The sequence below is a fragment of the Chelonia mydas genome, chromosome 14 (genome assembly GCF_015237465.2).
Source record: "Chelonia mydas isolate rCheMyd1 chromosome 14, rCheMyd1.pri.v2, whole genome shotgun sequence".
NCBI classification, from domain to species: Eukaryota; Metazoa; Chordata; order Testudines; family Cheloniidae; genus Chelonia; species Chelonia mydas.
The window spans coordinates 14,341,726-14,362,985 of record NC_051254.2 but is presented as its reverse complement, the minus strand read 5'-3'; the positions used below and the strand labels follow the sequence as shown (position 1 = coordinate 14,362,985).

The 21,260-nt window shown below is 48.4% G+C and overlaps 2 protein-coding genes across 3 annotated transcripts in view; one reads left to right on the top strand and one right to left on the bottom strand.

Moving 5' to 3' along the window:
• The window catches only part of HID1 (HID1 domain containing), a 47,800-nt gene extending 44,024 nt beyond the window's left edge, over positions 1-3,776 (top strand). For both annotated transcript variants that reach the window (XM_007065033.4, XM_027827402.3), the window contains exons 17-19: positions 244-335; positions 773-931; positions 1,432-3,776. In XM_007065033.4, coding sequence (XP_007065095.2) covers positions 244-335; positions 773-931; positions 1,432-1,495 — 315 coding nt within the window. In that variant the 3' untranslated portion in view covers positions 1,496-3,776. The remainder of the gene's footprint in view (positions 1-243; positions 336-772; positions 932-1,431) is intronic.
• Positions 3,777-9,889: 6,113 nt separating this feature from the next.
• Positions 9,890-19,953, bottom strand: OTOP3 (otopetrin 3). The gene is made up of 8 exons (XM_027827406.2): positions 19,557-19,953; positions 17,339-17,475; positions 15,319-15,377; positions 14,241-14,338; positions 14,070-14,105; positions 12,532-13,167; positions 12,245-12,426; positions 9,890-10,060 (listed from the first exon to the last, which is right to left on the bottom strand). Exons 1-8 carry the CDS (start codon positions 19,951-19,953, stop codon positions 9,890-9,892), a joined length of 1,716 nt encoding a protein of 571 aa, XP_027683207.2.
• Positions 19,954-21,260: the final 1,307 nt, after the last annotated feature.

Genomic DNA, 21,260 nt, shown 5'->3' with positions numbered 1-21,260 from the left:
GTACTAATGTGATAGGCCTTAGAGAGAGACCCTAAGTATGGACAGATCCCTCTCCAGAGATTCCCACTGACTTGCCGTTTATCCCACTAGATACACGTCCCTCTTCAGGGACTTCCAAATCTGAATACTCAACATACTGTAAGCAGAGATACTTGAATTGCTAAGCACTAACATAACCTGTGAGCTGTTCAGACCCTTCTCCATGAGGCACTCATCTCCTTTGGGGGGCGTTTGCACTCACAGGTGCTGTCTTGGAAATCGAAGCTGCCTCTGCAAACAATCATGCGGCTCTTACAAGTGCTGGTTCCCCAGGTGGAGAAGATCTGCATTGATAAGTAAGTGTGTTGTGTTCTGGGAGGTTGCAGGGTTTTGAGTGGAGGCTGGTTGTGAGAGGCTAAAGGATATGCTGTCATCTGGGAGACAATCTAGGATTTTACCAGGGATGGACTCGAATGCGTGCTTAAAGCCCAGGAAATCAGGCCACTAATTCAAATTCATCTATTTGTTTACTTTTGCGGTGTGTTCAGCTATATTTACAACTCCAGCAGATACCAGGTACTAGACTCTCCCCAAGCTTACTGTTTATCTCGTCACTTACATAATCTCCTCTTTTCGGTGGGAGCAGCTCAGGAGTCAAGTCCACGGGCTGTGTGTATCTGTCCAAACATGGCATGTATGTGTTTGCCTGGGTCAGTACTTTCTGCTGCAGTAGATTCCACAAACGGCAACTGACGATGTCCTGGATGCTCACGTTCTCTCTCTCTCTCTGCAGGGGCCTCACAGATGAATCTGAAATCCTCAAGTTCTTGCAGCATGGAACTCTAGTGGGACTGTTACCTGTCCCTCACCCCATCCTGATCCGCAAGTACCAGGCTAACTCGGGCACTGCCATGTGGTTCCGAACCTACATGTGGGGAGTTATTTATTTAAGGTAAAGCAGCTAGATGCACTCTAAGCCCGTCTTTTCCTAGCAGGAAAAGGTTTCGGTGCAAATCCCTAGTCTGTAGAGCAGCCAGCTCTAGACCCTCCCTCCCTTAGTCGGTGTAGAGTGCTGGGAGAACTTGCAGCTACTCTAGGACTTTCCTTTTCCAGCAGCGGGTGCTATAGGGAATAGTTTAGACACGCTGGTAGTGGGAGAGCAAAACTGCTCCAATGCCTGCATCTCCAAGCAGGAGGTGTTGCAGGGAAATGATGGAGGAGTGCTGCCTGCCTGAGGTCTGGCAGCTCCTCCTGTCCCTGCCTCTGCTCACAGGAGGCACTACAGGACATTGAGCCAGGAGTGCTGGCTTTGCGGGAACTCACAGCTGTTGCATTCTCCTCTTTGCCAAGCGGTAAATGTCTCAGTTCTTGTTATCCCCCTGGCAAGATTTGAGTGCCATTGACATTATTTTGTTTCATGGCAAGTGACGTGACTGTCTTTTTCTCTTCCAGGAATGTGGATCCCCCCGTCTGGTATGACACAGACGTGAAGCTATTTGAAATTCAGCGAGTCTAAGATGAGAGAATGCACTTACCTCTGCTAAGAGAGAAACACTGGAAACAAGGACCTCACTGTGCACTGCTCCATCACAGCTATTCGTGCATTTCACAGCCAGCTGAGAGACCAAAAGGACAATCACTTCCATTTACCTACCTGTCATTTTAAGCTTTAATCAGGGTCTGCTCAGAGATACCTGCCCCTTAGCCCACCTCCCTTCCTACCCCTCCCCAGGAACCCTGAGTGAAAGATACCTAAGGAGTGTCCATTGTGGTTGTTGCACTAGAAACCAGACCGTTCTTAGCTCTTCTGTCATTCTCTCACTCCTGGCTTTGGTCTGGAGATAAACCTGAACCTGACCAGCTGGAGGCTATGACCTCCGCTCCCTCACCCACTGGTCAGATTCAGCATTTGATTAAAAGACTCTGAATGTAAAGAGTTAAACTGGGTCAGTGAGGGAAGCTGCTGCTGCTGCAGGAGGTGCTTTTTTTTTTATTGTAGAAATACATAGTTTTTGTGGTTCTTTTCCAAAGAATTTATTCCAAGACTCCATCAGGTTTCAGGTCGTCTTGCTGCTGCCTCTCCTCACTGTCCATGGCAGGGCTGGAGGGTCTTTATTTACCAGCTGAATGAAAAGGGAATGCTAAAGGGAATCTATTTGTTCATCCACTTCATGTCTGCGTTTTGAGTCCCTCTTTCCTTCCCCTTCTTTGGTTGCTGTAAGCCAGTGCTTCAGTGTGGAGTCCAGAGCTCTGTCCTTTCCCCTTCTTCCCCGCTTTGTCACGCACTGCCCTGGAGGTTTGCAGACCAGGAATGATGCTGTGCCCTTAGAGATGGGCTCTTTAAATGACCAGAGTGTATGTGTCTGAAGCCAGTTTGAATACCTTACTCAGACTAAGGGGGTCAGTGCAAAGGCTAGGAGGAAAGGGCTGGACCTGTAGGCATCAGCAGGCTTTTCCTTGCAAGGAGAAAGGAACAGTTTGTGTCGCCCTCCATTCCAATTGATTGAAGGGTCACCATTGTCTAGCCTTGGAAAAAGCTATATCCCATCTTCCTTGCTGGGCATGTTGTCCTGGCATGTGGGGAAATGGTGGAAGGGATCAGTTGTGCACTGCTTTTTCAGGGCAAGGGGCTGAAGGAAGGTCTCAGGGAAGTCTTAAGCAGCATGTTGAAGGCAGCAGGAGAAAAGCAGCTAGGCACTGGTGGGAGTGACCACTGGAGTGAAGTTGGATCCTTCAGGAGGCCTTGATGGCTTCTGGATTAAAAAAGCTAGACTGTATTGGATCCCAGGCATGGTAAGTGTGGGAACCTATAGTTTGCTGGGATATTGGGAGATCATCTGCCTCAGTCACAAGATATTGTGAAGCTGTGCTTGCTGCAGCAGTGCAGGGTTGCAGTTCTGTAGATTAGGGTGTGAGTCAGAGGTGTTTCTGTTCCACTGGAAGGTCCTCATGGTGCAGACATGAGCCACAGGATGAGAGGGATCCTTTCATGGACCAAGTTCTAACTCCCCTACTGCTTAGTCCTTAGTGTTTCGTTCTGCAGACCACCAAGGACAGCCATTCTTGATCCCTAGTTTTAGAACCACTGCTGTAGATGACTCCATGTAAACCATTCTCCATGCCCCCGTATGCAGGGGGCAGATGTGTTATGGGGCAGCCACCCTGTAGCTCTTCCCCTTATGAGGAGGTCCATGCTGTGGTATGGGCAGCCGCCGTGCAGTAGCCCTCTTTCTGGTTTAGTATGGGTAGCTCACTGATCTAGTATCAAAGCAGTCCCCCTCCTGTGGTGCTGGAACTGGACTAAAACCCCCAGCTCAGGTTGGTACTGGCGTATAGCCTGGAATATCCTTGAAGGACAAGAGATAGATGAAGGGAACCTTTTTTCTCTTCACCCCCAATGCATTTTGTCGTCATTTCTGCCACCTCCTCCGCATCTGTATAAAGACATTTACAGATTGAAGTCTCTATTTTGCTTGGAATATCTCTCATCTGAAGAATGTGATTGATGGAGCCCTGTGATGGGCTGACCTCTGATTGTACTGCACCTGCACGTCACAGCTGGACAAGGGACTACTTGTGTCCTGGATGCTTGCTTTTCCCCTGCCCCTGTCATGCACACTGGTTTTGTGGTATCTTCCGTCCTTTCAGTTTGCTTTGTGTATCTTCTGTTCCTTTGTGAGTTCCTCTGCAGTTTTATGTTCCTTGATGTTTCAAGTTCAGTCTTTGTTCCATGGAAATCAAATTGCACTGTAAACTATTTGCTAACCTATAGAGATATAAAATTATCTTAAACATGGCACCTGCTTTGACTCTGTCTGTCCCAGAGGGGGATTATGATCTTGTTTATGTTACTTTTGGGGGCCTATTGCATGATTTATGTGACTGGAGGATATGGTGTCTTGGTTTCCTTTGCAACGGGTGGCTTCCCACCTGGTTATGTCTGGTAAACTTACCTGACCTGTGCATTCCCGGCCTTTGATATGCTGTGAATAGGGTCTGTTAAAATGACTGAGGCCAAGGGCTTCACAGGATTCCAACACAGGATTAGATACTTATATGAATAATGAGTACATAGAACTATAGAAATATAGGGCTAGAGGGGACCTTGAGATGTCATCAAGTCAAGCCCCCTGTACTGAGCCAGGATCCAGTAAACCTAGACCAACCCTGACAGGTGTTTGTTCAACCTGTTCTTAAAAACCTGCAGTGTTGGGGATTCCGCAACCTCCCTTGGAAGCCTGTTCCAGATCTTAGCTATCCTTATATTTAGATTTTTTCCCCTAACGTTTAACCGAAATCTCCTTTGCTGCAGATTAATTCTTCTTGACCTACTTTCAGTAGACATGGAGAACAATTGATCACTGTTCTCTTTGTAACAGCCCTTTACATATTTGAAGACTTATCAGGTCCCCTCTCAGTTTTCTTTTCTCAGGACTAAAAATGCCCAGTCTTTTTAACCGTTCTTCATTGGTCAGGTTTTCTAAACCTTGTATCATTGTTGTAGCTCTCCACTGGATTCTCTCCAATTTGTCCACCTATTTCTTAAAATGTGGGACCCGGAACTGGACACAGTACTTCAGCAGAGGCCTCGTCAGTGCTGAGTAGATCGGGACAGTTACCTCCTGTGTCTTACATACGACACTCCTTTTAATACATCCCAGAATGATATTAGCCTTTTTCACAACTGCATCACAGTGTTGACTCATTCAATTTGTGATCCACTATAAACCCCCGGATCCTTTCCACCTAGAGTTTTGATTTTTGTTGTCCTATCTAACTTGGGGGATATAAATTCTGTGCCTCAGGGCTTAACAAACTACCTATGGTTAGAGAGAAACCTCCCCTCTGGGCAGGGTATTCTAGCATTGTCCATTAGGGGGTTTCTTGTACCTTCTGAAGCAGTTGATGCTTGCCTCTGTCAGATGCAGGATACTGGTGTAGCTGGACCATTAGTCCAATCTAGTATGGCAGTTCCTATGTTCCAGAGCTGATTGGTTATTGGCCTCTTTATCACTGGTCAGTGATACTTCATAGGTAAAAAGAAAAGGAGTACTTGTGCACTTTAGAGACTAACAAATTTATTAGAGCATAAGCTTTTGTGAGCTATAGCTCACTTCATCGGATGCATACAGTGGAAAATATAGTGGGGAGATTTTATATACACAGAGAACATGAAACAATGGGAGTAACCATACACACTGTAACAAGAGTGATCAGGTAAGGTGAGCTATTACCAGCAGGAGAACAGCGGGGGAGGAGGAGGGGGGGACCTTTTGTATTGATAATCAAGGTGGGCCATTTCCAGTTGGCCCACCTTGATTATCACTACAAAAGGTTCCCCGCTCTCCTGTTGGTAATAGCTCACCTTACCTGGTCACTCTCGTTACAGTGTGTATGGTAACTCCCATTGTTTCATGTTTTCTGTGTATATAAAATCTCCCCACTATATTTTCCACTGTATGCATCCGATGAAGTGAGCTGTAGCTCACGAAAGCTTATGCTCTAATAAATTGGTTAGTCTCTAAGGTGCCACAAGTACTCCTTTTCTTTTTAAGGATACAGACTAACACGGCTGCTACTCTGAAACTTCATAGGTAAGTTCATGATGTTGCCACAAGAGACCACATCCCAGTTTCCCTCTCATGCTGTATGTAGACGTTCATTGTACATACAGGGTATATCTATGCTGCTAACTCCCCCGCGGCAAAGGCCCTCAGAACTGGGTCTACAGACTTGGCTTGCGGGGCTTGTGCTATGACACTAAAAATAGCCACTTAGAAGTTTCCACTTGGGCTCTGAGGGGGATGTGTCTTAGAGCCCAAGCTCCAACCTGAGCAGGAACATCTATACAACATAGTGTGACCCCCGCGAGCCTGAGTCTGTAGACCTGGACTCAGAGACTCACCGCCACGGGTTTGTTTTTGCTGTGTAGACATGCCCGCAAAGTGCCAGTATTTGTATCTCAGTGTTAGGCCTCCAGAACTCCCTGATCAGCTAGGCCCTGTCAACATAATTGTACCCTTGGGTATGAGCTGATGTAGCAGAGCCAAAGTAATTGTCTTCTTCCCCAGGCACACACATCATTCGTTGCTCCAGTATCTTTTGCAAACAAGGGAGAAGGTTTGAGAGCTTGTTTTCATTTGAAAGGAAAAGACCTCTGCTGTGTTCCTTGGGTGAGATTCCTGGTACAAACTGAAATGGAAGTAATAATTAACTTTATTGGTGCCTAATTTATTCAGTTGTAATTTCTCCTGCCGTTTCTTGTTGACATAAGGTTTAGTAAAAGTATTTGAGGCAAAGTCCATGCTCATTTGACCTGTCTCACTTGTAACTTCCAGACTAGTTGCCGTAATTGTGATCGGTACCCACTGGGATGCCAGTGTTAGGGGTTCTTTGGAGAGGCATTTCCGAGCACCATTAGCTCTCTCTGCCCCGATGGTGGCTTGTAGGGAGTTTGTTTTTATACAAGGCTGCATCTCTGAGAATCCAAGCTCTGAACTTAGTGTGACAAAGCTCTGACCTTGCCTCCGTGCGTCCCGCGTTTCCTGGTGGATTTCACTAGCCTCAGAGGCTCACTGTGACCCTCCATGTAACCCTTCTCTCTCTATTGAGCCATTTTCATCATAAGCCAGGGAGGGAGGTGAGGAAAAGTTATCCTTCCTTGCACAGTCTCTGTTGTCTCCCAGTCTCAGTGATTAATCAGGGGGCAAAGGTGGGGGGAGCCCGGGCCCACCCTCTACTCTGGGCTCCAGCCCAGGGACCCTAATAGTATCAGCTATGGTAGCTGACCTTTTAGAAACATGACATGTACAATTCCCTGGGCTACTTCCCCCACAGCAGCCCTCACTTCCTCAAGCTACACTTCACCCTTACCTCAGGGCCTCCTTCCTCGTGTCTGATATGGTGGGTACTACTCAGCCCCTCCAACAGCACAACTTCCTCCCACAGCTCCTGACACGCACACCCACCTGACTGACTGGGAGGCTTTTAACTAGTTTCAGCCAGCCCCTGATTGGCTTCAGGTGTCCCAATCAACCTAGCCTTCTCCCTGCCTTCTGGAAAGTTCTTAATTGGCCCCAGGTGTCTTAATTGACCTGGAGCAGCTGCTGTTTCACTTATCCTGGTCCTATTGCGATCCAGGAAGTGGGCGGGCAAGCTCGCCCACTGCTAAAGGATCCCCCCCCAGCCTAAGGGGGAGATCCACAGGACCTGGAAGCCAAGTAATTACGGGGAACAACTAATGAAGAACAGGGACGGGAGTGCGGTCAAAGGGTCAAAAGAAGGGAACCGGATGGGGACACCGAGCAGAGGACCCCGGACAGCGCCCACCGCTCCTCAAAGGCGTCAAGGGAGTCGGTGGACGCCGCCCAGAGGAACTCTGCCCGGAGGCGTGAACGGACGGAGGATCGGAAATAGGCCCCGCAGTCGCAGGAGACTCCATCGGCCAACCTCCTCACCCTGGTTTTATAGATGGCCACTTTAGCCAGGGCCAGGAGGAGGTTGACCAGGAGGTCCCGCGACTTAGTGGGGCCACGGACAGGGAGTGCGTAAATAAGAAGGTGATTCACTTATCCTGGTACTAGGGATTTGTTTAGCCTGGAGCTAATATATCTATCTCCCACTACTTTTCCATAGCCATCTGGCCTTGCCCTGTCACACTAGCCAAACCCTTCTTTAGACTGATTTATGTGGAATGGGAGCAGTGAAGGTAATGGTATTTGCACTTTAATCCATCAGCCTTGGTTAAGTGACATGACGGATTTTGATAGCAAGAAAGATGGATTGATTGTAAAATTGGGACCTGCCCTTAAATCTTTATATAATCTTTGTACTTGGGAAGGCCTGGATCTAAAGCCTGTTGCAACGAATGGGGGTGGGTCTTTCCAATGACTTCAGTGGGCTTTAGATCAGGCTCTGTGAGCAAAAGGTAAAACAAAGACTGCACCAGCAAAACATGGCTGTTCAAATTGTCTTTATTTCTATTCACTGAGCTCAGTGCTTGAGGCCCTCGATCAAGAGGCCAACCACTAGCCTCTGTGCATCCCAGTTCCCCACCTAAGCGCCTTTGGTTAATCAAACACCTGATGTGTTTCTCATCAAACATGGTGCTGTGTATTTTTACTCCCTGATTTGCACACAAGTTAACGCACATTGTTACCTCCTGTACAGACTGTGGAAAGCACAAAGGGGGTTGGGGGTGACAGTAGCATTATTAGTAGCTTATTTTAGGGCTTTCATAGATTCCAAGGCCAGAAGGGACCGTTGTGATCATCTAGTCCGACCTCCTGTATAACACAGGCCAGGGAACTGCCCCTAGCTAGGCTTTCAAAACGGCAGGCAATGGTGTGACCTTCACTAGCGCAAAAGGATGAGCCGATTCCATTTCATGAAAGAACAAGAAATACACTCAGTAAAAAGCAGGAATGAGGAATGTCAAGTTTAAGCTAAGTGGTAACGATAATGCTTCTCTAGCGCTTTTCACCAGCGGCGCTCAAAATGCCTGTCAGAACGTTCATTGAGCCCACTTCAACGGGGTAAGTGGTTTCATTCCCATTCTACAGATGGGGACATAGAGGCACAGAGCTGTTTATGGCCTGATTTCGAGAGATGCTGAGTGCCCATATCTCCCTTTGACTTCAGTTAGAGTTGTGGGTGCTCAGTACTTCTGAAAACTGATCCCAGAGGCCCAGATCCTCCAGAGTATTCAGGCGCCTAAGGCCGTGTCTACACTTAAAACACTACAACACCACAGCTTTGGTGCTCCAGCTGTGCTGGGTAGACGCTCCTACAGCGATGGGAGGGGTTCCCCAGTCGCGGTAATTAATCTGCCTCCCTGAGAGGCGGGGGCTAGGGCAACGGAAGAATTCTTCCGTCCGCCTAACGCGGCCTACATCGGGGGTAAGTCGGCGTAACGAAAAATCCACGCCAAGAGATGTAGCTATGCCGCTGTATGTTTTCTGTGTAGACCAGCCCCAAGTCTCATTGAATTCAGTGGGAGTAAGGCCAGGTCTACACTACAAAGTTAGGTCGACCCAGCTACATCGCTCAAGGGTGTGAGAAATCCACCCCCCTGAGTGGCAAAGTTAAATAGACCTAACCCCTGGTGTAGGCAGCTGTAGGCTGGCAGAAGAATTCTGTCAACTTTGCTACTGCCTCTCAGGGAAGTGGATTACCTATGCCAATGGGGAATCCCTTCCTGCCAGCACAGGTAGCATCTACACTGAAGCACTACATCAGCACAGATGCAGCTGCGCCACTGTAGCATTTCAAGTGTAGACAAGTCCTTAAATAACTAAATATCTTTGAGCATCTGGCCCAAGGTTACATACAGAGTTAGTGTCAGAATCAGGAGCAGAACCTGGATCTGCTCTAACTACTACACCGTGCTCCGAAGGTGCTCATACAAACCTTATACATCCAGGTGAAAAGTGGGCATTTTTATTTGTTTTTGCTTGACCATGGGGCATGTACTTCAGGTATTTCTGTGGCCTCTTCCTCAGATTGCTGATAGGGTTCCTGCCCTTGATTTCAGAGGTTCTGTGGAGTGCATTTCAGTCTGTGCATCATGATGCTGCTCTTATGTTCAGAGGGTTGAAGGTGGAGCTCGTTAAAGTCCTATTATACCTATACCTATTATACCGGCACTAGCTTGTTTCCGTTGAGCAGGAAGGTATTTTACAGCCCGGTCTAGATTGTTTTGTTTTTGTACAGAGAAAGTTGACACCAGCATGTTCAAAACACAAAACAACTTCCCTTTCAGCTGAAACTCTGCAAGGAATAGGGCTCAGAGGAGTCAAAATGAAAGTGAGCTGGCAGTATCTGTGCCTTTGTTCCCAGGTCTCCCCCATATGGCTACTGTTTCAGCTCCATTTCTCCCTCCCCCACTGGGCGAGGGAGGGTTGGACCTGGTTCAGGATGACACATAAACCTCCAGGAGCCCCCCGACAGAATGCATTCTGTAGAACACGCCCATGGGCAGGCCGAAGTTCACAATGGCAAACCAGGTGGAGTAACCGTAAAACGACTTCTCCAGTCCGTTCTCGAAGGTGGGGTGCATCCCGAATGCGGGCATGATCCACAGCTAGAAGGGTGGTTATAAAGAGCAGAGGTCAGAGGAGGTTAGGGTGTCCTATATCAGTGGCTCTCAGCCTTCTCGGACTACTGTTCCCCTTTCAGGAGTCTGATTTGTCTTGTGTCCCCCCAAGTCTCACCTCACTTAAAGACGGTTTGCTTACAAAATCAGACATAAAAATACAAAAGTGTCACAGCCCCACTATTCCTGACAAATTGCTGTCTTTCTCATTGCTACCATATAATTCTAAAATCAATTGGAATATAAATATTATACTTACATTTCAGTGTATAGTATGTAGAGCGGTATAAACAAGTCATTGTCTGAAATGTTAGTTTGTACGGACTTCGCTAATGCTTTTTATGTAGCCTGTTGTAGAACTAGGCAAATATCTAGCTGAGTTGATGTACCCCATGGAAGACCACTGTGTACCCCCAGGGATACGTGTACCCCTGGTTGAGAATCACTGTCCTATATATATTCAGCATAGTCCATGGCACTGGGTAGGCTCAAAAGCCTAATGGACACAGGGCTGGCTGAGGCAGTCACTGGTGTATCTCTGATTAATGGAGCAAGTCATCTCCCTAACAGAAGACATCTCAGAGGGATGTTTCCTCCCCTTACACTACTGCAGTCTCTGCCAAGTAAAACCGTGTCTCTAATATAACCCCGCCTGGAGACCTAGTAACAACACAGTTGCCCCCACAGCCTGGTTCAGCTTTTCTCATGCATCTGGCAAGAGGAACTTGGAAAATGTAGCATTTTTATGACTATTTTGCATGACTCGGTTTCCCTGTTGTATTGTGGCCTGACTGCATGCATAGAGCGAACCCACAGGTGACTGTGAAGGGGGAGTTATAGAACTGAGCAGGCCGGGTAAAACACTGACAGCCTCTCAGGTCCCCAGCTTCAACGGAGTTAAGATAACAAGGGCCGGGCCAACAGCTGGCAGCAGAAGTTACCTCGCTGACTTCATCCAGGCTAGGATGTTTTACTCTTCCCAAGGCTAACCCTGGCATCCAAAGGCCTGTTAAAAAGGTGCCCATTGCAGAAAAGGGGGGATTTTTGCAAGGGGATGAGTTGAGAAAAGATGGCCAGGATGTATCACTGAAAAAGCTGAGAGGACTCACTCAGAGGCAGAGGAAGCAGGCTGGAAGCAATGAGCGGTTTCTCCCAACTCCGAGATGGGGAATCAGCCAGACCTGTCGGAGCTTTGGCTGGAGAGGTGGAAGTTGGGTAAAGGACTATGCAAGTAGGTCTTTAAATCTACTTCTGTTAGCACTGTGTACCTTAGGGGGCAGAATAAATCACGCTTTGTTTTGAAGAAGTTGCTTCTGTCTCCCTGCAAATGCACACTGCCACAGGCTCCCAATGAGCCACCCTTGCACGGGCCAGCCCACTGCAGAATCAGTCACAGTTGGTACTGGGGGATGTATCCCAGGTCCTGGTCTAAGCGTGGGCGGACTGCAGAATTCCACCTGGGGAGTGGTAAAGGCCTGACCCCTGTGGGTGTGCACTCGAAGACACTCTGAGAAGGGACAGCAGTACAGCTAGCCTGGTAACCGTGACAGATGGGAACTACCCAAGTTTTAATCGCATCCTCAAGCCAATGTTATAGCTCTGTCCAAAGTTTTAATCACAGTTCAAGGATGTGGTTAAGGTCCTGCCTGCTCCGTTCAATGGGAATGTGTTGTATCTGGCTATGTGGGCACAGATGTCACTGCAGACAGGTCCTAATACTGGAGACTCTTGATGACAAGGACCCACTACTATCCGCTGTGCTTCCCACTTTCCTCGTTAGGCACTTTATATTCAACACCAAATGTGTCTAATAACGTCTAATATACCTAAAATCAGGGCATCTGAGGGGTTTTTAGCTGCCTACGTTCTGTGAAAATCTTCCCCCCTCCCCCCCGACCCATGTACAGAAAATCCCTCCATGCTGGAGTCATTCACTTTAAAAAGGGTCAAGGAAGTGAGAGGCTAACAGGAAACCTTGTCTGCATGGTAGCACGAGCCTCAGTCCTGGTGTGTAAGAGTTTACTAGCAGGCCTAGGAAATGTGGATGAAGGAAGGATGGATGGTTCAAAGGAAAGAGAAGGTAGGAGTGGACAGGTGTGTGTGTGAGAGCGAGAAAATGTAGAACCAAGGTGTTCTCTGGTATACTCATTCTCATTCCAGAGGGATACTCACTATGATGTTGCACAAGACCAGGAAGATTGAGATCTCCTTTAGGGCTTTTCTCTTCCAGTTCAGGTGGCCATAGGTATGGCTGTTGGCATGCGAAACCCTCCTGATCTCCTCTCGTATCTCTAGTGGGTAAACTCTTCTCGGGGCACAGCCTTCACGCTTCTCGCCTTCTTTTGCCTCCGTCTCTTCATTGCCAGGGGACGGCATGGGGTCCTGGATGGTGTGTGACACGGCCGTTTCTTCACTGGATGGACCTGAGTGCTGTATGTGGGGCCCAGCCCGGTTGGCACCAGGATCCTCCACCAAAGGCTGCCGGTGAAGCCCCTCAATAATGAAGATGTTCTGCGTGATGTGCTGAATGATGAGGCTGACCGCGTAGGTGAGGGTGAGTCTGTTCAGCAGGTCTCCGGGGTTGGTGGCCACAATGGCAACAATGGAGAAGTAAGAAATGAGAATCTGGCCTAGGGCTGCTCCCATAAGCAGGATGACATCCAAGCTTCGGGCTGGGTTTTTCAGAGTATCTAGCTCACGCTCTTCCAAGCGATGGATGACCGTCCCAGCCAAGGCACTCACAATCATCGTTGGTAGAAGCACGACATGGTAGGAATAATACATCACAAAGGTCTCCTGGTTAGGCGCTGAGCTGGTAGCCTGGATCTGGTAGGTCAGGAAGATGCAGATCCCAAGCAACAATGCAGATATGCCCAGCACCAGCCCGTAAAAGACGCCACGGAGCTTGAACTTGGGCTTGGCGTGAATGGCCTGTTGGGGAGGGATGTGCCTACCCACGTTCTTCCACATGACGAACAGCATGGAGCTGCCGATGAGGCAGTATTCCATGTTGAAGGGGTACAGCAGGATGTAGCCCTTCTGGAAGATGCGGCAGGCTGTTGTGTTTGGACACGTGCATGAGCTGTTCTTGTTGCCTGGAGTGAGGGAAGAGGAAGGGGGTCATTTGGGAGGCACGAGTAGCCTGGGAAGTTTTTTTGACTATTTCCTGGCTACCTGCAGTGAGTTCCTACATACCTGCCTGCCCCAGAAAGCCTAACGATCTGCATGAAGCCAAGTGAGCCTTTAGGACTGGGGGGAGGAGGTGTTCAGTATAATAACACTTTGCCCTTCCCATGCTCAACTAATCAGACCTCCCAGTCCACCCTGGAAGAGGGGTAATATTAGTTTCTCCATTTGTACAAGACACAGACAGGTGAAGTCACCTATCCAAGGCCACACAGCATGCCAGTGGCAAAGCCAGGATCAGTGCTAAGGCTTGTCTGGTTCCTGTCTCCCTGCTCAATCCACTAAACTCTCTTCACATGCATCTGGGAGGTTAAGACCCCCTGGTAAAGGTCTACAACATCTACCTGAGGATTTGAGGTTTCTGCTGTGTCATGATGAATTAGTTACGTAGGGAACTGATGGGGATCTCTCTCCCTCTCTCTCGGGAAGGAGAGACCGGACCCAGTCCCGACCATGACTACATGTAGACCTTGCCCTGTGTGTAACATGTATTCTCTTTCCTTCCCTAGCTAGATGTTCTCCCAGGAGATCTCTTTATCTCCAAATTTTAGTGGCTAAATAGCTTTCCAGGCAAATCATCACGTTCCAAATGACCCTCAAACTGCAGTACAAATCATTCAAAAAAATCTAGATCTCTATGGGCGACCTCAACCTATAGCTAAGCAAAACTTCCTCTTTTCCCGGAAAAACAGACACCAACTCCTTGTGCTTTAGTGAAGACATGCATCCCCGTGGAGATGATCCAGAAAACTGAATGGCTGGGGCCAAGGGCTAGTGCTGACCTCATGGATTCTCCATCCTACCTACCTACCTGTTGCTATTAAGATGTAGGGTGACCAGACAACAACTGTGGAAAAAATGGGACAAGGGGTGGGGGGCAATAGGCGCCTATATAAGAAAAAGTTGCAAAAAACGGGACATCTGGTCACCCTATTAAGAAGCAGTGAAGAGTGAGCCATATCTGGAAAATTCTACACAAGACCTTTGAGTGCAGATTCAATTTCCCTGTGAACAGAGTCGTTGGTCACCGCTAACAGCCAGAGGAGGAGATCTGTGGCCATGGTCAGCATCAGCCCACATCTGTAAAAGGGGGAGAGCACTTTTACAATGTGTCACCTGAGAGCGTCTCTTATGGTCTTTTGCCCTTAGCTCCTCCTTGCTTTATGGCGCACACACATTCTCCATCCTGTATGGTACCACCTGGACTCACATGGGCACACCCACCCACACCTGTGCTTACGCATACACTCGTGCATGCACACTCATGTATTTGCACACATAAGCACACCCATTCCTGCACAGTCAGAGCCATTCCCACTTGCAGTAATTGGCACAGGTTCTCACGTGCACTAGACTTACAACTGAACTCTTAAACCAGTGGCGAACTGTGCCCATTGGGGCTTGCAGCTGTCACAGGAACATGTGATGGCGAGAAGAAAGCTAGCTAACCCATGTAGACGTAATGAAAATGGGCGAGGTCAAGTCAAAACCTAGTGCCTCAGCAAGCACATGTAGTAGAAAGATTCTTGAGGTTGGGGGTTGGTTTGTGAAATCTCTCATCCTTTAACGATGAATTTTCCTGCTCGGTGGAATTGGCAGTAATCCTGCTGGCCCCCAGCACGGGCATGGATGTCAGCTCTAATGTGTGTGCTGCAGTTGTATACGTCTATCTGCAAGGATTGCGCTTCTCCACTGTAATCTACAACCTCCTATTCATGCTGACTAGGTCATTATCCTCCACTGGGGAAATTCAAGTGGACTGGAGATGGGATTAGGAAATCAAACCGGCTGATGCCACACAGACCAAACAAGAAGATGACTCAGAGGGCAAAGCCCATCCGAGGCCCATTTGGAAGAGGGACAAATTGATCTGCCTTGCTTTTAAATATAAAATCCTTCAGTTTTAAGAAACAAAGATCTTTAAAGCTGAAATGCAGATTATAAGGCGCTCATGGGAGGGCCGCTGAGGAAGGGAAAGTGGAGTCAGAAAGGACTGGTATGGGAGAGTTCAAAGTAACATGAAGGGCTATTAAACAAGGCCCCTCCTTCTCTCGTCCTACCTGGTGAGGTTGTGGTGCACTTGGGTACAGTCCTTACAGTGACGCCATAAAAGGTATATCTGAAAGCAACAGAAACAATCAAATGAACCTATCGTAAACCTGGCATCAGGCATGTGTGCAAAGACGTGCGGGAGCGGGAGCCTGTGCAAATGCAAGCGTCTGAGTGGGAATGCTTGTGACTCTGTGTGTGAATGGGTGCAGGAGTGCTTGAGCTTATGTGTGCAAAGGCATCCATTTTGCAGCATCTGCATGTGGGCAAACGTACTGTCTAAAGTGCAGTCAGCTGTTTGACTCCACTTGTGGTTTGATGTTTGAAATAATATTCAAGAGACCAAATAACCAAGCTTAGCCATTTAATACCTATTGCTCTGCTCTCTCCAGGAAGCGGCTCTCTGGCAGCCTGCAGTTCATCTTACACAGAAGGGATGCTCTGAAGTAGGCATTTAAATTGGCCATATTTATAGTCTGGTGGTTTACAAACTAAGATCACTTTATACATCACCCAAGACTAAAATCCTCCAATTAGCTTTTTACCTTGTTGTTCTGTATTAACTTCTTCCTGCCTTATCTTTTGTTTTGGATCCCACATTCCAGATGCTAGGAGGGGCCGTGAAGTCACAATACAGCCTGTACTAGGACACACCATTCGTGTATCTTGTCCTTGACAGGTTCCCTATTTGCTAATGCCAAAAGCGACGTTTAGATTTGTGGAGTATTATGGGATAGATAGATAGCATGATAGAAGTGAGCCGAATACGAGTTAGTTAGCAGAACTGTCCCACATTCATATTTAATACAACATACGCAGTATTAATACCATGTGCAGAATACCTATTAATATGTGTGTGGGGGGGGAACATATCTGGCTACATCTACACTACACACCAGTGCTGGCGGCATGTGGTGTATGTGTAGCTACATGCCCAGTGAAAAGCAGGGATGTGTTGCAGACTACTACAGTGTGGCCAACATGCATCAGCGGAAGCCTCTGGCAGTGGGAAGGCAGTGGAAGAAGGCTTCAGCAGCTCCCTGCTGCCAAAGCCTTTCACTGGTGGGAGGAAAGGCTCTGGTGCGGGGGAAGCAACTTGGAAACCCCCTGGCCGGAGCCTTTCCCTGCTGCCAGAGTCTTTCCCTGCAGCGGGGAAAGACTCCAGCAGTAGGGAGGCAGCAGACACTCCACTGCTAAAAATTGCAGTGTAAACAGGGAGGCAGAGTAGAGAAAGTGTAGGGTTTGTACTCACATATGTCCCCGCACCCTTCAGGGGTGTCTTTACGTGCCTAAGCCGTGCCTCACCGTCTACCCTGCTACTTAGACCCATGCTAGGGGGGATACGCCCGCCGAAGGAAGCATGCAGCATAGATGTACCATAGGTCTGGCTAACGTGCAACTGTATACATGTGTGAATGTGAGGGCGCATGTATGTACGAATCTAATCCTAAAAGAGAGACTTGAAACTATATTTCCTTTTGCTCTGCTAGGCACAGGAGTTTGCTTCTCAAAGAATCTGGGGAATTTGCATATATGGTTTAGGTCAGAGAAATGTCATAGTTTACAGAACTTCTGGTTGCAAAGCATGTCTAAATCATTTAAATGGGAAATTGATTTTGCCATTGGGGTTTGGCCATTGCTAACAGAGAGAAATCGTGATTTCAAATGGAAAAGCTTCCTGGGGGACATCGGTACAGAGACAGCTGTCTGGGCTGTTGAGGGGCAATATACCAGATTTTCACTTATCTCTGTCTCTTTACTGACTTTGCAGAAGGAAGTAGGGGAATTTCTGCTAAATTCCATGATAGATTTATTGTTTTTATCACAGTAATGATTTCATTTTACTTTTATGTCTTTGAGCACTGTTTGTGCCACGTGTACGGGCACTGTATGTGGTTTGGTATTTAAAACAATAACTGATACTAAAAATACCTTTAACAAGAAACCCCTACCTCTGATCTCTCCCTCCCTTCCCTGCCTCCCAGCTATACGGCAGAGGGACTGGATTCCAGAGAAGATGACGTTCCATACCTGAATGCAAACAAAGATGATGTCTATGCACAGGAACAGGATTTCCAGTTGGGATTTGCAATGTATGAGGCTGATGTCGTATCCAATCTTGAACACATGCAGGAAGATGGCACAGATTCCAAATAGCACTAGAGACCCTGTCCAAACAGCAAAACCATCAGCGAACCAAATGAGCAAGGGTCCATACATGGAGTAAGCTGAAACTGGTGCAGGTTTAGTAACCATCACCACATCTGCTTTCATGCTCCCTGCGCTTGGGGGGGCTGGGAGAGTTCTAGTTTTGGGACTTGGGGGGTGGGCTTGAATTCAAATCCTGGATCCAGGTGCCCTGAAATTTGGGAAAATTTGGAAATCCCGTGATTGTTTGGGGAGGGGGGGAACTCTGAATCCCGGTTTTTGAACATTTGGGTTTGGCAATACTGGCTCAGTCTCTAATGAAGCTACTTGAACAATGCATGCCATTTGCCTGGACTACATGTGTGCGTGTGCGTGTGTGTGTGTGGGGGGGGGGGCGGCAGGAGGCCCGGCTCTGGGGCGGCAATCCACCCTCGATGGTGGCGGGAATTCGACTCTTCTTCTGTCGCCGGCGGCAATACGGTGGCCGCACCATCACTCCGCCTCTGGGGTCGGCGGCAAAAACGCTGGCGCCGGCCCTGAGCAGTAGAGACTAGGTCACTGGGAGTGAGGATTTCTGTGTGGAAATCTAGCTGCGCTGGATATTGCTCAGTAAAGCTTTGAGGGTCAAATTTTCAAAGCTGTTTAGGTGTTTAAGGATGCCCCTACTGGGCTTCTCAGCAGCACTGGTGGAGAGCTGAGTGAAGAACTGAGTTTTCAGTTTGGTGGGTGAACCAAAAAAAATTTTTTTTTAATGTTTTTGTTTCAAGTTCACGGTGCAACACAACATGTGGACGGTGTTTTCCTTCCAGAACTACGTGCCAAATTTGACTCAATTTTGCAAATAGCTTCAGCCAAACCGCATTTTTTGGCAAATCAACTAAATTATTTGGCCAAAAATTGTCTCCCAGCTCTAGCTTGGCCCCTCGCTCCCACTGATTTCAACCTAACGTGCTTAACTCCCATTGAAATCAAGGGGAGGTAGGTGTCGAACTCAGGTACGGGCTTCTAAGGAACCCCCTAGGCACCTAACTGCATCTTTAAGCGCCTAAATACCCTTTGAAAATCTGGCCCTTAGTGCTTCATTTTATTCCTGAGCTTGTGCACTAATTAAAACGTCCTAATAAACCAAGGACAGAGCAATTTGGAGGTGTCATTTTATAAGCTAAAGTGGACTGGGCCTGGTCAGGACTTGGCTGGGAGCTCCACGAGGAAAACCCCGGTGCTGCAAGAAGGGGATTCGCTAAGCAGAAATCTTCCTTTTGAATCCGTATGAGCCAGTGCGCCAGCATGGCACGAAGGGGAGGACAGTCCTCTGCTGCAAAAAGTGCTGTTAGAGGTAATGGTGTCTGTCCCCTTTGTGATCACTAAAGGTAGGTCTACACTGCAATGAAACACCTGCAGCTGATTCGGGTTCAGGCGACGAGGCTATAAAATTGCAGCATAGACCCTGTGAGTGGGGAGAGTCCCAGACCCTGGGTTCCAGCCGGAGCCTGAACATCTACACCGCAATCTTACAGCCCTGTGGCGCTGCTAGCCCAGGCAGCTGCAGGTGTTGAGTTGCAGTGTAGACACCTGTGAGGTCCCCAGGCTCTCACTTTGCAAGAGGAAAGATGATGTGGTTAGTTTCCTGGATAAATTCCAAGGTGGACAGTTACACTCTGCTGTCCTGAATGCCTTCCGGAGCTCCAGCTGCATGCAGGAGTCTTGGGCTCCTGGCCCGGGGCTGTCTTAGAACAACAGTCCTGGCACTTTCCACTTCCCTTTTCATCAGAGGGTCTCAAAGCAGTTGACCATCATCCAGGACCTGAAGTCTCGCAGCACCCATGTGAGGCAGGGAAGTCGTATGACCCTAGTCATTCAGATGGGGAAACTGAGACATGGAGGTGAAAGGGGGTGGGGAAGAGATGAAGTGACTTGCCCAAGGTTACAGCTTGAGACAGGCCAGATCGCCTCATTCCCTGCGCGCTAACCGGTAGGAAATGCTGGGTTGCCATGCCAGAGGTGGCAGCATTTTGATGGTGGGTGAAGTGATCCTTTGTGTGTAAAGTGGTCTGAGTGCGAGGCACTGAACAAAGGTAAGAGGGTTGTGTGCACCACTTACCCTGCACCCAGACTGGCCCGGCATGGGAGTCCCTGTACAGCACCGCATGGGGCTTCCTGCTGGTATACAGCAAGTAGTAAATGATCCAGCAGAGCGACAGGATCTTGAGGATGGAGAGGAAGATCCCGACGTCGCGGCAGGTAATTGCCACCCTGTTGAAAACCATGCTGCTTATGAAGGCGCAGCCCAGAAACACCACGTTCATGGCCAGCAGCCCCGAGAACAGCTGCCCGGCCTTCCGAGCCTGCTTGTCATTGTGGAGCAGAGAGGAGCAGCCCCGGTGCAGCCAGGACTTCTCGTAGTGGATCTTCCAGGCTTCGGGCTGCTCTGACACTGACTCTTCACCATCAGTATCCTGGTTAAGGTGCCTCTGCTGTGCAGCTTCCTTGCCAGCCATGTCTCAGCAGCCACGATTTTCTGCTGTCTGGTCAGAAGAAGAGTTCACGCTGGGATCCCCTGCATGGTTAAACAAATGGAGATTAATAAGAGCACCGATGGAAAGGATGTTGGGGCTGCTGCTGTTAACATACTGAGCCACTTGGCTTCACATGGAGAAAAAGTCACATGTGAGACGAGTTTGGTGGTCTCAGTTTAGTCCCTGGCACAATTTATCTACATAAATCCTCCCAGGACAAGCCTTGAGTGCAAGAAAAGCAAGTGCCCCTGGGGACCCTCCTTATTTGGGGCCTCTGCCCCTTGTGCATGCTTTGCAGCTTGCGGGAGGATTTCATCTTTCCTTTCGGGCAGCGGGATCAGAGAAGGAGGAAACGGCTCACGGCCAGACCCTCTCAGCTGTAGGGTCAGATGTTAAAAGTGGCCTCACCCTTACCAGCAAAGATCCCCCCCAGAATGAAGGAAAGATGAAAACAGATGTCTGGTTAAAGGCAGTTTGGCATGTTCCATGCATTATCCTTTGCATTCTGCATGTGTGATCCTGGCCCTTTGTCAAGTCTGGATACTCCCATGTGACCATCACATGTGCTTGGAAGAACTGTGCGGCCAGCTGAAGTTTTTGTTGTTGATTAAGGTACCTTTAGGCATTGGGGTGGGGTACCAAAGACAGGCAGCACTATTCACACCCTGCTCCCCAGACTTCTTCCTAGTCCACCTCTGCATCCAGCTTTTCAGCTTGTTTCATGATAAGTATCTAGATCAGCCGCAAAGTTTGGATCCAGATCAGAACTTCTCCAAAGTTCAGGGTTATCTGGTTGTGAGATTTCGACTGAGGCCCTTCTCTGCCAACAATTACACCATGCTATTCTTATTGAATGCATGAGACAACCAGCCTGCATGTGTCTGAGGAGCATGAAGCACATTTCAAAGATGTGTGAGACTTTCCCGGGCCTGCACCAGTTTGTCAACAAAAGATCCTGACTGCCCTCTCCCCCCATCCCACCCCCAAGTCATATCTCAGGGAGGGGGCAGAGCTGGAAGACTCTTCTCACTCCCCCCTCGAAATGCAGTGGGAGATGGTAGAATAAATACCTGGAGCTTGTCCCTAGAAGATGGTCAATTTTGAACAGAGAAGGGCCCAAATCAACACCCACAGGTCTAAGCGTGCCCAAACTTCGGGGAACTTTTCAGTTTGGATCTAGCTGGAGTTTACAGCAAGAATTGTGGGAGAACAACAGCCACCGAGACAGAGACAATGCAGTCCATAAATGGGAATTATGTTTAAAATGGTGCTTAAATGAGTTCTTATGA